Source organism: Montipora foliosa, chromosome 3 (genome assembly GCF_036669935.1).
Source record: "Montipora foliosa isolate CH-2021 chromosome 3, ASM3666993v2, whole genome shotgun sequence".
Classification (NCBI taxonomy): Eukaryota; Metazoa; Cnidaria; class Anthozoa; order Scleractinia; family Acroporidae; genus Montipora; species Montipora foliosa.
Window position 1 is genome coordinate 51215336 of NC_090871.1, and position 14875 is coordinate 51230210.

Here is a 14875-nt window from a genome sequence, read left to right on the forward strand (position 1 = left end):
GAGATCACTGCGTCTCCACCGAACAGGCGTCGTGTCGCAGCGACTTGTTTTGCAAGTAGTACACACGGAGCTTAAAGAAATAGTAATTGCCGAGGCTAGGAATGCGTTTGAATAATTTCAACTACTTGCAGAATAAGACATCACGTCTCGAGTATCACATTCGACGCACGTACAAAAAGTTTAAAAATAAAATTCTTAAACGTTGTTATTTTATTGTTACACTTTTTATACCTGCGTCGAATGTGATACTCGTGACGTGATGTCTTATTCTGCAAGTAGTTCAAGATACACACGGAGGAACTTGTCGCAAAGACATGTCGCTGCGACTTGTCGCCTAGTGTGTCCCGGCCTTAACACATGTCGCGTCATACCAGTTTGTCTAATATTTCTAAGCGAATGAGAGCGCATTGGATATAATTTCTTTAAGGCCTTCTGACCAAAAAACTGCTCAGAAAAGACACGGCACATTTTAAACAAATACAGCCCAGATTCACTCGACTCATCCAGTAAAGAAAAAAGACACAACAAGAGGTATGTGCAACTTAAAATATTACGGACGTGAATTATGTTGAGAAAACATCTTGCAACGTTAGATGGAGACCTCACTGGAAAACTCAGTTACTTAGTATGATTGCTGAAATGTAGCGAAATGCCATAAAGATATATTTTCATGCCGTAAAATCTACTTTCAGAAGAATCCTCAGTTTGTTTAGCAGGGGCTACTTCGGGAATATTGACTGAAAGTGACCAGTAAAATGTATTCTCATTTGGCAAAATATATTCTCATTCGATAGAGTATGCATTTTCATTTCAAGCGATAAATACACCTTATTGAATGGTTTAGCATATGATACGAGCGGATATTTTGGGAGCTGGGTAGTTTTTTTCGAGCCCCGCCAAAGGGGCGAGCAAAAATGGGCGTTGTTTGATGCTGATAGCTCGAGAATGAGAGAACGAGACCTTATGATGTATCATATACTACCTATTCAAGGATTTTGAACCAAGACACCTCGTTGTTATATTGAACGTGTTAGTGTAACTAAAGATGAATAGGAAAATAGGTGAAGAGAAGACCACATTACGTTCATCATATTCTTTTGTTTGTGTTAATGCTACCAAGATCAAAAAAGGCTTTTAGAAATGGGAGACTATTTTTGCGTTACTCATATTTCAAGGTCACGGAAGTGAAATCAAACGAAAAAAAACCCCAGTGATTCAAGCAATTAATTTATGACAAAATGCTCATGCTATGCTTTTCCGTGTTAAAGATTATTAAACGATTATTAAAAAACTGTGTATGATGTACTCAATGTATTTGTTTCTTGCCCAAATCTCGCTTTACAGTGACAATCTCCCCCTCGCCCCCCTCCCCCACCCCCAGTAGCTGATTGATTTGAATAGTTTTAAAGTTTAAAGTGGTAAGACTCAGATATACCACTTAAGTGATCTGAAGTGTATATGATTTGTATACGGAATCACTACTTGTAAACTGAATGTGACACATATGTTAATGACTATTCTGCATTTAAATTATAGAATGGCCATCGTGTAATTTGGATACAAAATACCGATTAGAATAACAACTGATCATGAATTGTATCGCGGATTAGATTATATACCGCGAAGTATACACCTAAATACTGCATACACCTTATTGAATGGTTTAGCATATGATACGAGCGGATATTTTGGGAGCTGGGTAGTATTTTTTCGAGCCCCGCCAAAGGGGCGAGCAAAAATGGGCGTTGTTTGATGCTGATAGCTCGAGAATGAGAGAACGAGACCTTATGATGTATCATATACTACCTATTCAAGGATTTTGAACCAAGACACCTCGTTGTTTTATTGAACGTGTTAGTGTAACTAAAGATGAATAGGAAAATAGGTGAAGAGAAGACCACATTACGTTCATCATATTCTTTTGTTTGTGTTAATGCTACCAAGGTCAAAAAAGGCTTTTAGAAATGGGAGACTATATTTGCGTTACTCATATTTCAAGGTCACGGAAGTGAAATCAAACGAAAAAAACCCACAGTGATTCAAGCAATCAATTTATAACAAAATGCTCATTCTATGTTTTTCCGTGTTAAAGATTATTAAACGATTATTAAAAAACTGTGTAAGATGTTCTCAATGTATTTGTTTCTTGCCCAATTCTCGCTTTACGTTGACAATCTCCCCGTCGCCCCCCCAGTAGCTGATTGATTTCAATAGTTTTAAAGTGGTAAGACTCAGATATACCACTTAAGTGATCTGAAGTGGATATAATCACTACTTCTAAACTGAATGTGTCACAAAAGTTAATGACTATTCTGCATTTAAATTATAGAATGGCCATCGTGTAATTTGGATACAAAATACCGATTAGAATAACAGTAGTAGATTCACTCGACTCATCCACTAAAGAGAAAAGACAACAACAAGAGGTATGTGCAACTTAAAATATTACGGATGTGAATTATGTCGAGAACAGAACTTGCAACGTTTGATTGAGACCACACTGTAAAAGCTCTGTCGCCTAGTATTGTTGCTGAAATGTAGCAAAAATCGATGAAGAATTTTTTTTTCAATAGATTAAATATATAATACTTCATTGGGAGGGAAGGCGTACTACATTTTCGCAGACGTTGGTGATGAATCGGAAATCGAACGAGTGAACGCAGGGATTGAGATCTCTGATACAAGCAATAAGTGCCAAAATGCTGTGCAAGTACCAACCCATTGATGTACTTTGTTTATTTTATACATATTGAGATTCCTCTTTTTATTTCTTTATATTAGTTTAGCGTACTGTTCATTCAAAGTAAAAGTGAAAACACTGCTTTCACTTTCAAAAAAGTAGCTCTAAGTGAGTAAAAATTAGGTCAAGTCTACAGATTTTGAAACAAGCTCGTGAAAAATGGATCACTTCAAAATTAAAAAAAAAAACAGTTAGTGTTTGGCTTGTTGCTCTTTCCTTCCTTTTTTGGTTGCTTGCCTCGAGCCTGTAATGCTTTTTGAACGAGATGTTTAAACTCAAGGTCTCAAGTGGTGGTTGAAGGTTGGAAAAAAATACTCTTAGATTCGTCTCCGTCTTTTCTTATGACAGTTATTATAAATTCACTCAAAAAATCATTCAGCTGCTTTGGCGGAATCTCTTCCAGTTTTCACTCCTCATTTTTTTTTTCTTTCAAAAACGCCATTAAAATGGAAATAATGCGTCTTCAAAGACGCACTAAACGATTTAGTTCGTCCAGACGTATAATGCATCTGTCGCCCGTCCTTAGACAGGACGAATTAAGTGACGAACTAAAAGACGCATTAAATTAAATTGCCCAAAGTCCCCCAGACGTACTATACGTATCTAGTGTAAAAACGACCATTACCGCACGCTTGGACATATTACTCACAAGTGGTTTTTAACAACTGATTACTCGAGTGGGCCTTTTATATGTTTTGATCAATTTAAAACCGATAGAATTTTGAATAATTATCTCACACAAACAATGGACAACAATGTTACGCGTCGCTTGTTTTTCCTTTTTTGTTTGGCTCGGCTCGGTTTCAAACAGAAATGCCATTTATTTTATTGAACCCCACCGTCTTACGAATAGAAAAGACCTGTGTTGTCTCGACCAACGTGCAGACTACCCTGAAACCGATCGAGTAAAAGACTTAATCTAATGAATTGCTTTTACCGGTCGAGCGGTAAAAAAGGACAACAATGAAATATAAGTAAGTGTTTCGCGCACCGCACTTTCACTTTGGCTACGCTTAGAAAGAAGAATGTTTTGTGGGAAAACATTTGGCTGCCGCACTCTGACCATTCCGAGTGTGACATGCCAAAAAAAAAATAAGAAGAACGAGAATGTTCTTGCACACGACTTTGTTGGCAAAACCCTTTGTGAATTTCAATTAGGGTGCTATTGCCAGATTGCCACTTCACATTAGATCTTTTGATTGACAGTCACCGATTCATTAACGAGTGCAGTCGGAATTCCGTAATCTTTATCTATTCAATAATTATTCTGCGCATTGAAAAACTGGGCTCTGTAAGTACATGTCGCCCAAGACAATAGCATTCTGGGCGATGATACGTCAACTCAACAACCCATGCAACGGTGTTCAAATTACAACCGGCATACTAACTTTGCGAGGGGGCGTGACTGTCAATGAAATTCGCACACCCTGATTGGCGGATAATTTGTAAAAAAAAAACTTTGTTAGGTGGCCACGGTAAGGCGCGTCGCACCGTAAGACGTTAAGTAGACGCAAGGTCTCACTTGCGATGACTTGCGTTTCGTTTGGCCACGGCTTTTAAACGGCTAACCTGCTACGAGAAGCCAAAAGCCTGAGTAATACAGAAATTCGGGAATATATTCTCCCGTGATGCACCCCTTCGGACTTAAAAAAAATAGAATGAAAGTGAAATAAAATCAATGAATAAAAATGACTTGGAGATAACAAAAATTTTAAACTGAAACGGCGATGGCTAGCAACTGCACACCTGTCACCCACCCTGTGAACGAAAACAGTTGGTTTCATTTCAGTTTTTTATCGGTTTGATTTCTTTAACTCCTGCCTGCCTGAAAATAAAATAAAATAATCCGGCATGCGGCACGGAACATTCCAGTTACCTTGTTAAGTTTCTTCGATTACTCATTTTCATATCCTTCTATCATTCAATTCAAATGATCTCTTCCTGTAAAAAGTCATCTCTAAAATTGACATTGACGACATAATATCATTCTTAGGTTTGAGGAAAATCATCGTTGTTACTTAAAGTGTATTTTTGTTTAGTTTTTAATGAAAACTCGAAGCATTCTGAAATCCTATCGTTGAAATAAAATTTGGTGGATCGCTGGTATTTGGTTACAGATAAGTTTCCATTTATTAGTTCATTAATTATTAAAATGTCTCAGGAAATCATTCAGCGAAAACTGAAAGCATACTCCTCGCTGTGTTTTTATTTTTGCCCCCACGGTCGGTTTCATTCTCGCAATTATCTCTTACACCGTTAGAATTTTGAATTTCGTTTTTAATCTATAAGAACCAGAGGAACAATAATGCAGCTCCGGATATTGTATTTTGTCGTTTCTAATTCTTGTGACAGATAAGCAGATCTTATATATTGGATTTTAAGTACTGGCAGTTTATTTAATTATTAAGCAATTTTGTGGCTTCCAAAGTTATGAGTGTCACGTTCTTGGTTGTAGTAGGTCTTAAGGCGTAGGTCTCAGTTTTCTTGCCACCCGCAACGCAGCCAAAGTGAAAGTGCTCCGAAATTGAGGGTTTGCTTGTATTCAAAACCTAATGCTTGTCAACATAATATATATGTGCGAGCTTCTAATTAATTTTTCGAGATGATTAAATATTTAATTGGAAACAACTGCACGTATTCGTTTTACATTTAAAAAGCTTAAAAAGGAAAATGAAACATCACAGCAACGTCGCAAGCGAACTCAGGATAAAAGCTAGTTTACCTCCAACCAAGAATTATTGCTATTTTTATTCTTTTTTTAATGTTTGATGCAATGGATAACCGCGATTTGCTTAGCATACTTAATTGCCGGTGGCAGCAGAGTTTTTTAAAAAGCAAATAAAAAATTAATAAAGTTTAACTTAAAGTCATCTTGCTCACAATTTTGTACTTTTAACCTTGAAGAAGCCGCCCTACAGATAATTTGGAGTTTTACTGCCATAAGAATCAACCGCACCCAACAGGTTCTATTCAGTTTCACTTGCTTTACACTTCAGGATTCTTCATACCTGCACTGTTAGCTGATCACGACATCGAAAGCTCACTTTTTAACAAGTGAAAGAAAAGTGAAAAAAAAACTTTATTAATGTTGTAACACTATCAAGTGCTTCCCTTTAAATAAAGTGTTAATTTTGATTACTTACTTACTTACTTAGTATCTCATTAATCATTTATTTAATTTAAGAAAATCGTACACCATCGGGTGAAGCTAATAAAAACTGATCTCCCTATATTATTGCAGAATAAACGTCGATGGTGTCAAAATGTCCTCTCAGATTGCACCAAGAGATTCTTGCATTATCAGTCTCTGTGACAATCCTTTATCGATTTCAGCCCAAACCGTGACAAACGAAAGGTCTTTAGAGGAAGCTGGTCAAAGGCAAAAAAATGCTACCGAGGAGAACCTAACAGCAATCGATGATCTGTACAGACCAGTTTTGAAAGTTATGAAGTTGTCGGGAGCTTACTTTGGAGCCACATCTCTCGCCAATGCGGTGAACTCCTCTCGTCCAAGATGTCATCTTTCCCAATTGTATTGTGCTATCGTTGCTGCGGGATTGTGGTTTGATTTTGTTATGCCTGTGGTCAGCGCTATTTTAGGGGATAACATCTATCTTCATATCATGTTTATCAGTTGGTGTCTGCTTGTTGCACTTCTCGGGACGACGTGCTTAATTGTCCTTCCCTCAACTGCAACCAGAACGTCTCGTTTTGAAACCTTCATCCGGAAGGTAATCTCTCTCGACATTGAAAGACCTTATCTAGAAAAGGTCAAATCAAGGTTAAAGGTATATTTGATCATGTTTTCGATTCTCGCTATTGCTTCTGTCGGGGGTGCTTTTTTAACAGACCTCCTCTTGGAAATGAACATTGCCAACGCGTGGCCTTGGAAAAAGTGGTTTGTCTTCAGAATTACTTCCCTTATATTTCTCACTTGTAGTATTGGGGTTTGGTTTTTCCCGATTCCCTTGTTTTGCGCAACTTGTTTAATTCTCGAAGCATGTTTTGATGATTTGTACAATCTATTGTCACCTCAACATCCAAATTCTTCCCACTCCAATCTACTCAGCATAGAATCTCTGAGACAACAGCATCAGAATTTGTGTCAACTGGTGGAGGCTGCTGACAGCTTGTTTTCTCCTCTTCTCCTTGAGATTGTTGGGTTTTCTATTCCCGTGATGTGTTTCAATTTTTACCAAGTCGCTCATTCCCAGAACAAGAAAGACTTGGCTTTTGTCATCAGTGTTTTGTTCTGGCTTCTGAGTTCAGTAACAATCTTAACTGTTGTGTTGATAAACGGGTCAAAAGTCAGCGAAAAGGCAAGAATTTTAATTCAATCATCTTATATTTTCATGTTGTAAATGAAATTGTTCAGATACCACCAATTCATTTTGAGCCTTGAATTTACTGGATAGGTAGACAACTTAGCTCACTTACAATCAGAGGTTTGGTCTATTTTTCAAGTATGACTAATATTTTGGTCCACTGCATTTCTGAGGCAACTGCGAAAGACTTAATTATGACTAGCAGTACAGTCGGAATTTAGATCAGGCTTGTTACAGTGCACTAGAAAGAAGCAGTCGAGATCGTCTTAGGGATTTCCGTTTGAGAAATGCAGAGACCGTGCGTCTTCCCCGACTCTCTCCTTCTCTGTAGGAAATTTGTTTTGCAAGGTTCATTATATGGTTTGCCAAAACGAATCAAAAGAAGACGTATAAGGACTCGTATTAAGTGACTTTTATTCAGTGAGTGCGATAATTCATATTACCTGCCAGTTGGCTTAATATCTTATAAAAGCAAAAAGAGAAAGTATTTTGGATGTGGGAATTTATTCAGTTAATGATAACAATAATGAAGAAAAAAAAAAAGATTTAATACACAACAATTTTTTTTGTTTGTTTTCCTCCAGATCCACGCAGTTCAAAAGATTTTGCCAAAAATGCCAGCTGCAGCAGAAGAAGAAGGAAAGGTTGAGTTATTTTACTTGATGATACCCAAAATTTCCTCTATTAAATGTAGTCCGGTAGCAGAAGAAAGCAAGCCAGGGTTTATTCCTTTGGTGTTGTCCTTCTGTCAGCAAATTTCTTGTCACTGAAAGATAGAACAGATGCCTAACTATCCGTTTAACTAACTCAAAAGCAATTTTTTGAAGTACTGGATTACCTAATGACAATCGTTGCATTTGGTGTCGAATCGTATATAGTGGATATATAGGTCACTAGGCACTCAGGTACCGCCTGAACATTAATAGGTGATCTCCGAGTTCATGTCTGCCTCCTCTTCAAAGTGCGAAGTTTTTCTTATGAAAATTAGTTTACATTCATATGTAAAGTAGATCTAATTACCATCACAAAAACTTCGCACTTAGACTCACTTTGAAGAGGACGCAGTCATCAACTCGGAAATGGCCTATTTCGTACTCCCACTAAATAACTGATTTCTTCGTTTTTGGTTGAAAATGCTGCTCTCGGTGCAAGTGAAAAAAAAAGTGATCTGGTTTAAAAGGAAGATGTTTTATGGGATTACAAATTGCAATTGAAAGTGCTGAAATTATTGTCAATTGTCACCCAAAGACTGAATATTTCTTTGAGCTGATATGAAAAACAAGAGAAGGCACAAAAACGTATCTTTCTACGTCTCATCAACTTGTAACTGTAGTAAACGGATTTATCCCTTGAAACAACAGATTTAGCTCGGATCGAACCACAACCTGAACTGTCCATTTAATATTCCATGTGCTCCTACCCATAGTACACTTGGAACTTATATTGAACATACGTCACATACACTACAATCTCTCCCTTCCTTTAAATGAACTATTCACTGTTCGTTTGTCACAAAATAGTACTGCTAAGAAATGTATCTAATGACACCCGCCTAGACTTGAAATATAAGTGGAAAAATATAAGTTTAAACGTCGTCAAAAAAAGTACAACTCGCAATAAGATAACTTCCAATCATATATAAAGAGAAGTCTCAGTCACATTTATAGTCCTTGAGACCATCAGGCACACGGCTACGCCTTGGTCTCAAAGAATAGTGATGACGCCAAGGTTCCTGCTTCTCGTCTGGACATTCGACCCGTTTGATTCAGCTTCCACTGCCTCCTGTTTATGCTAATGGGTCTCTGTTTCTTCTTGTCTTGTTCCTTTTTTTCCTTTTTATCAGCGATTTTCGTTTTCGAACAAAAGATTCCTTTTGGTCTTCTTACTCATCATTGTCTTCTTTCCGTTTCTTCTTTTCCTTTAATCTCCTTTTCATTTCAAATTTCCACTATATTTCCATCACCTTTCCTTGCTTCATCTTCAGTATTAGGTTTCTGATATTTTCCCTCCCCATTCTCCTCTTTTGCTCTCTTTCTTTCTCTCTTACTCCTCTTTCCTTCTTTACTCACATCCTTCTCGTCCGCAGTTCTCATCTCCTGATCGATTTTCTTCCTCGTCATTATCCTCTTTTGTTTTCAATTTGTTTTCTCTCTTTCTCTGCTTCGCTTCCGGGACGTAATCTCCCAGCCTCTACATCTTCTTTCGAGTTTCTCCTATCTTTCTTTGTTTTCTTTCCTCTTTTAACCTTTTGGCCTCTCCTTTTTCTTCCTCAAAGTCAGTTTTTTTTCTCTTCCACTTTTCCCGCTTTTATTTTTTCTTTTAATATTCTTTTCTACTATCTTGTCTTCATTCATTTCTTCAACATTTTCAGGTTCTTCCTCTTTACCCTTTCCAACCAAAGGAACCATAGCTTCAGTCTGATAGAGGAAGTTGAGAAAAAGTTACAAGAGCTAGAGCAAATGGACATTATTGAGAAGGTGCAAGGTCCAACACCTTGGGTCAGTCCGATTGTTGTAGTCCCAAAACAATCTGGGGAGATTCGTTTGTGCGTAAATAGGCGCAGACCCAACTAGGCGATCATTAGAGAAAGACACCCTGTCCCAACGGTGGATGAGGTTCTCCAAGATATGACCCAAAGCAGCGTGTTTTCAAAGTTGGACCTCAAGTGGGGTTATCATCAGCTGGAGCTGAGTGAAGAAGCTCGAGGGATAACAACCTTTACAACACACGCTGGTCTGTACCGTTATAAGAGACTAATGTTTGGGGTAACATCTGCTCCTGAACTATACCAACATACCATACAACATGTTCTTCACGGATGTGAAGGTGTACGTAGTATTTCTGATGATATCATTCTTCATTCTAAAGATGATCGCGAGCACGATGAGAAGCTTGAAAAGTTGCTGCAGAGAGTGCAACAAAGAGGTTTAACCTTAAATAAAGAGAGGTGCATGTTTAAAATACCCCAGTTAGAGTTCATTGGATACCTCCTATCTACACGCGGCATTGGCCGTACAGAATCAAAGGTTGAAGCAGTGGTCAAGGCAAGAGAACCGAAAATTGCAGAATAGATTAAATTGAAAGCGATGGATAAAGAAGGTGAGAAAGGCAAAAGAAAATACAAAAAGGTAAAAACAGACAGCGATCAAGCAGGAGAATGGCACTTTTCTAGTATGCTGTACTACTGGCTTAATATCACTGTCCACATGAATCTTAACTTGATATCTAATCACTCAACTTGCTAACTCCTTCAAAACATGCTTGATATTTATCATGTCTTGGGTACTTACAATATTAACGTGAAGTCCCAATCTGAGAACCTGCAACTCTGTAGCTGTCTTTCTGCCCAGTATTGGCCTGTCTTCATTGCAAATGACATTATTTAAATTCAGCAGCAATTTCCTTTCCGGCTACACTCACCACTGCCTCAAATTTTCCAAGAGTGTCTAATCGTTCCAACGATCCGTGAGGGTATAGTTTCTGGATGGATCTCTCAGGCTTGCACTTTTTACCTTTGGTCCTCAGCTCTTCCCATGTCTTCTGATCCACAATATTACAAGAAGATCCCGAGTCACTGAGTACACTTTTAATAACCACACCATCAACTTGCAAATCAATAGTTTCAGATCTGTTTCCTGTGCCCGATTTCTTGAATTCTATTGTAAAGGCATACTCATCCTCCTCACATTCCGTGTCGGTTTTTAGACAGTTAACTCCACCACGTTCGCTCTTTTTCTTTGTCTCGCTTTTCTGTTCTTGTTTACGCTTAGATGTCTTGCAAACGGAAGCAAAATGTCCCTTCATAAATCACTTCGCATAGGTCTTAGATCTTGCCGTACAAATTTGGTCACATCGGTAACACTTCGTCTGATCCCTTTTTTACAGTAGAGTCCTTTAACTCCTTGCCTTTGGTAGCGTTAACACTGACATTTCTATTTGTGTCGTCCTCAATTTGCCTCGCTTGTGCCTGTGAAAGTTTCAGGGATCGAGCAATCCTTTGTGTTTCCTCCAGAGTTAAAGCCTGGCCTTTTAATTATTAGAGGTTTCCGACGAAGCTGTGTAGACTTGCATTTATCGATGATTTGATCCCGGATTTGATCCCGAACTACAAATTGATCTACTGTTTCGAGTTCCTCTTGCTTCATCTGGCGAAAATGTGACGCTAATATGGTATGTTTACTTGAGGTGTAAAATGTGCATCAAGTGTTCGCAGCGCAGCTTTATAGTCGTTGTCGGTTTCACCTGCGGGTGCACCAGGATCTGTCAGAGTCTCAAACACTTCTTGCACATCCTTACCTGCACAGTGCATGCAACAGTAACGCTTTCTTCCGAGTAGCTGCAGTACTTCCTCGACCATGGACATAAAATTGAATAGCTTTCTTCCATCGTCGCCTTAGTGTTCCCACATTAGCTTGTGCTATCTCCTTTGCAATCGAACGGAGGTATTCCGCGAAGATCATCATTAATCGCCATAACTATCGCTCAAATCTCTTTAGGGCACTCATCAAACTGTTTCTATCCTCGATGGCAATTAAACGGATTTAACCCTTGGAACAACAGATTTAACTCGGATCCAACTACAACATGAACTGTTCATTCAATATTCCATGTGCTCTTACCCATAGTACACTTGGCACTTATACTGAAGATACGTCACATAAGCTACAGTAAGTAACCTTCTTTTTCGCTTTCAAAAAGGTTTAACTTAATCCTGACATACCTATTACGATCACCGGTACCTCTTCTAACGTGGAGACTCGGTGTAGTCTGGACGGCCAGGGATCTAAGTTGCATTCTTGTAACAAATACTGCGGTCGAGGTAGACACCGATATTAAAATTAAACAAGAAGTACATTAACACGATAATTAGAATCGAGATTTTTTAGCTGAATGAGTACAATCATTTGGTTTTATCAAACCTGCGCCATAAATGTTAATGAATAACCATAAGAAATACATTCGAGCTGAATTTTCGAGCGTTCGGACCTATCAACCCTTCGTTCTGAACAAAATCAGTTATTATAGTTATTTTTCTTTAAGGTGCTGCTTCTTATGATGGACCTTCAAGGCGAACCAAGAGGCTTATCTATAGGAGGACTGTCTGTAATTACAAAATCGCTTTCTATATCGGTAAGTATAATTTCGCTGATGTGATCAGCTCCAAATCGCAGCACTCAGTTACATTCACTGCAGAGTCCCTATAGTCGATCAAGACAGTTCAAAGTTTTCGTTTAGGCCGGAGGCCGGACGTTTCGTCCAGTTGTTTACCATTTCACACCCGGTACTTTGACAAAATAAATTTGTAGATTTTTTGACTTCTTTTGTTTCATTTGTTGTTGATTTTTTTTTTCTTACCGTAGAGTTCCGATATAGTAGCGACCCTCGTTACTTTCGGAATTAGCAGCCTTTGGGGGTCGCTACTTTCGGGGGATCGTTACCTTCACGGGGTCGTTACTTTCGGGAGACAAAAATCGCTTACAAATGGAGCTGCCGCGAGCTCTTTTTCTGAAATAAAAAAAGAACGCTGTAAAATTAAAAAAAAAGAGCAGCATTTTATTTGCATTACATATGTATGGATTGTGTTTCACAAAAAGAAGATAATAACGATAAATGCAGCAAAAACTATATAGAAAACTGTATATAGTTTTCAATTTCAATTTGACGAAGTGTTACTGCTGTCAATACGAAATTATTCTTGTTTACGGTAGTTCTTACATCCCTACATCAGTGCACCTACGTCAAGGACGAATGGTGGCATAAGGCTTCCCCTTGTTGTAAATTAAAGTGCTTTATCGTGAACAATTTGTGACACTGCACGAACATATTAGTGTGCATTAAAATTCTGACTATTGATCGACAAATTAATGGTATACGGTACACCATTGAAAAAAACTTGGTCTCGCTACTTTCGGGGGAAGCGCTACGTTCGGGTTGTCGCTACTTTCGGTATTTACTAGCGGCCACTAAAAATTGACGTTAATTTCGAGGTCGCTACTTTCGGGGGATCGTTACTATCCGAACTTTGCGGTATGTCAGGAAGCCATGGGCTGAAGAAACACAAGACAGTCACGCTCAATAAGTCCTCTAAACTAAGCGGAATGATCGTTCTGTTGACATTTCATTCACGCGATAAGCTTAATTTTTTTTCTCCAAACTCAAGAATGTAGAGGTAAAGTAATTTATAGGGGATCCAGGCCTCCTTGATGGTTCACTTTCAATGCAAGGCACTTGCAATTGACCTTACAACGAGAAAAAAACCCTGTCTGGTACTCTCATTATCAAACCCGTTAGGGCTCGTAGTCTAATCTCTCGCCGGTCTTTGTGGCAGGTCTGTGTTTATGGATATTTATATATGTTTTTGGCAATCAACGAAAGCCACATATGCAAGACGTGTATAGCTTTTCTGAGATAAAATCCATTTGTCTTAAAGTTTTAAACAGGGCAATCCATACGTTTCCTCGAGCAATGGCACTTACCGTATTTACTCGATAAAACGCCGCCCTGAATTAAACGCCTCATGCAGATGGCAGTAAAACTACCAATGAACGCCGCCCTCGAATAAACGCCGCACACAATCAAATGAATGCGTCGTTTATTCGAGTACTGTAAGAAAGAAACGAGTACACCTTACAACTCGGTAGTCTAAACAAGCCTTGGAAATTTATTTTCCCGTATGACACCGTTTTACTCTGCAACTGGCCATTCTTTGCAGCTCTTTCATCAAGCTACTTTTTCAAAAAAATTTCAATGCATAGGTCACGCTCAAAATTAGTAAATTGTGCAAATAGGGTTAATTTTTTTTGTATAAGAGAAGGCCTGGCTTGTTTAAAACTATTTAGAAGCGTAATTGTTATGTTAAGACCTAACGGTTTAGGTTTTTGTTGTCCTTTGCAGATTGTTGGAGTGATCATTTCATACGTCGCTGTTATACTGTCTTTGCCAAGCTAACTTAAAAGTCCTTAAAAGTAAAGCGAAGATTCAGCGTTGACTAAGGGAGACCAAAGGCGGAAACAGGAAGTTACTTTGAAATTATTTAACCACATTCTCTTTTGATAGAAGCATTTGCAAAAATGAGGTTGGAAAAAATAAATTATAATGAATCATATGTAAACCGTGTTGGATCATTGTACTGCAGCTAGATGGTTGTTCTTTTTCCTTTTGATTCTTTTGTCTACCATTTTTTTATTAAGTACAATTACGTCAATATACGTAAAGTTCTGTACACTCTGTATTCAACAATACTTTTAGTACAATGGCTATTTTATTATTCACTTATTTCTGCTTGACAAATGCATTACAATACAGTGTGACAAAACCAAAAGTCTTTCTACAAAGGAAAGTTCTCTGAAGCCGGCAAATTATTCCTAAAATATACTTTCATTAAGAGTTAAGCTTGTTGAATCAAACTGTGTTAATCATGGCTAGCGGTTATGCTTCTGGGCTCGACAAGACGTTGTACAATAATTCAATAATATCCTAATAATAATAATAATAATAATAATAATAATAATAATAATAATAATAATAATAACAATAATAATAATAATAATAATAATAATAATAATAATAATAATAATAATCAATACGCCAACATGGCGGCCGTTTACAGCGTACATCTTTGATATTGGACATCCACGTTACGGTCAATTGACACCTGTTCAAACATCCGCTGACCAGTACTAGTCACCATAACCCGGGCTCAAGTTTAGAGCTCATCGAGGTCAGCTGTACTGGTTTTCGATTGGATCGCAGGCTCAAGTCCGGTTAACTTACTGTAAGAATAAATAACCAGGGAGCTTTTAGGCTTGAC

At 38.0% G+C, this 14875-nt stretch overlaps 1 protein-coding gene across 3 annotated transcripts; it reads left to right on the plus strand.

Annotated features, from left to right (window-relative positions):
* The first annotated feature begins 329 nt into the window (after positions 1-329).
* LOC137997613 (uncharacterized) lies at positions 330-14645 on the plus strand. Of its 3 annotated transcripts, none has more exons than XM_068843697.1 (6): positions 330-531; positions 2330-2426; positions 5982-7059; positions 7650-7709; positions 12106-12195; positions 13960-14645. In XM_068843697.1, the coding sequence occupies exons 3-6, from the start codon at positions 6004-6006 to the stop codon at positions 14011-14013; spliced, it is 1260 nt and encodes a 419-aa protein (XP_068699798.1). In that variant the 5' UTR covers positions 330-531; positions 2330-2426; positions 5982-6003; the 3' UTR covers positions 14014-14645. The 3 variants fall into 3 exon arrangements, with proteins under 3 accessions (XP_068699798.1, XP_068699799.1, XP_068699800.1); XM_068843698.1 differs by having other exon boundaries at positions 419-531; positions 5982-6528; XM_068843699.1 differs by having other exon boundaries at positions 419-531; positions 5982-6471.
* The last annotated feature ends 230 nt before the right edge of the window (positions 14646-14875 follow it).

Excerpts from the sequence above, each read along its gene's own strand:
- LOC137997613 (XM_068843697.1), top strand. The coding sequence starts at position 6,004 with ATGTCCTCTCAGATTGCACCAAGAGATTCTTGCATTATCAGTCTCTGT. Across the intron at positions 7,060-7,649 it reads GGTCAAAAGTCAGCGAAAAG|ATCCACGCAGTTCAAAAGAT; the intron begins GCAAGAATTTTA and ends GTTTTCCTCCAG. Across the intron at positions 7,710-12,105 it reads CAGCAGAAGAAGAAGGAAAG|GTGCTGCTTCTTATGATGGA; the intron begins GTTGAGTTATTT and ends TTTTTCTTTAAG.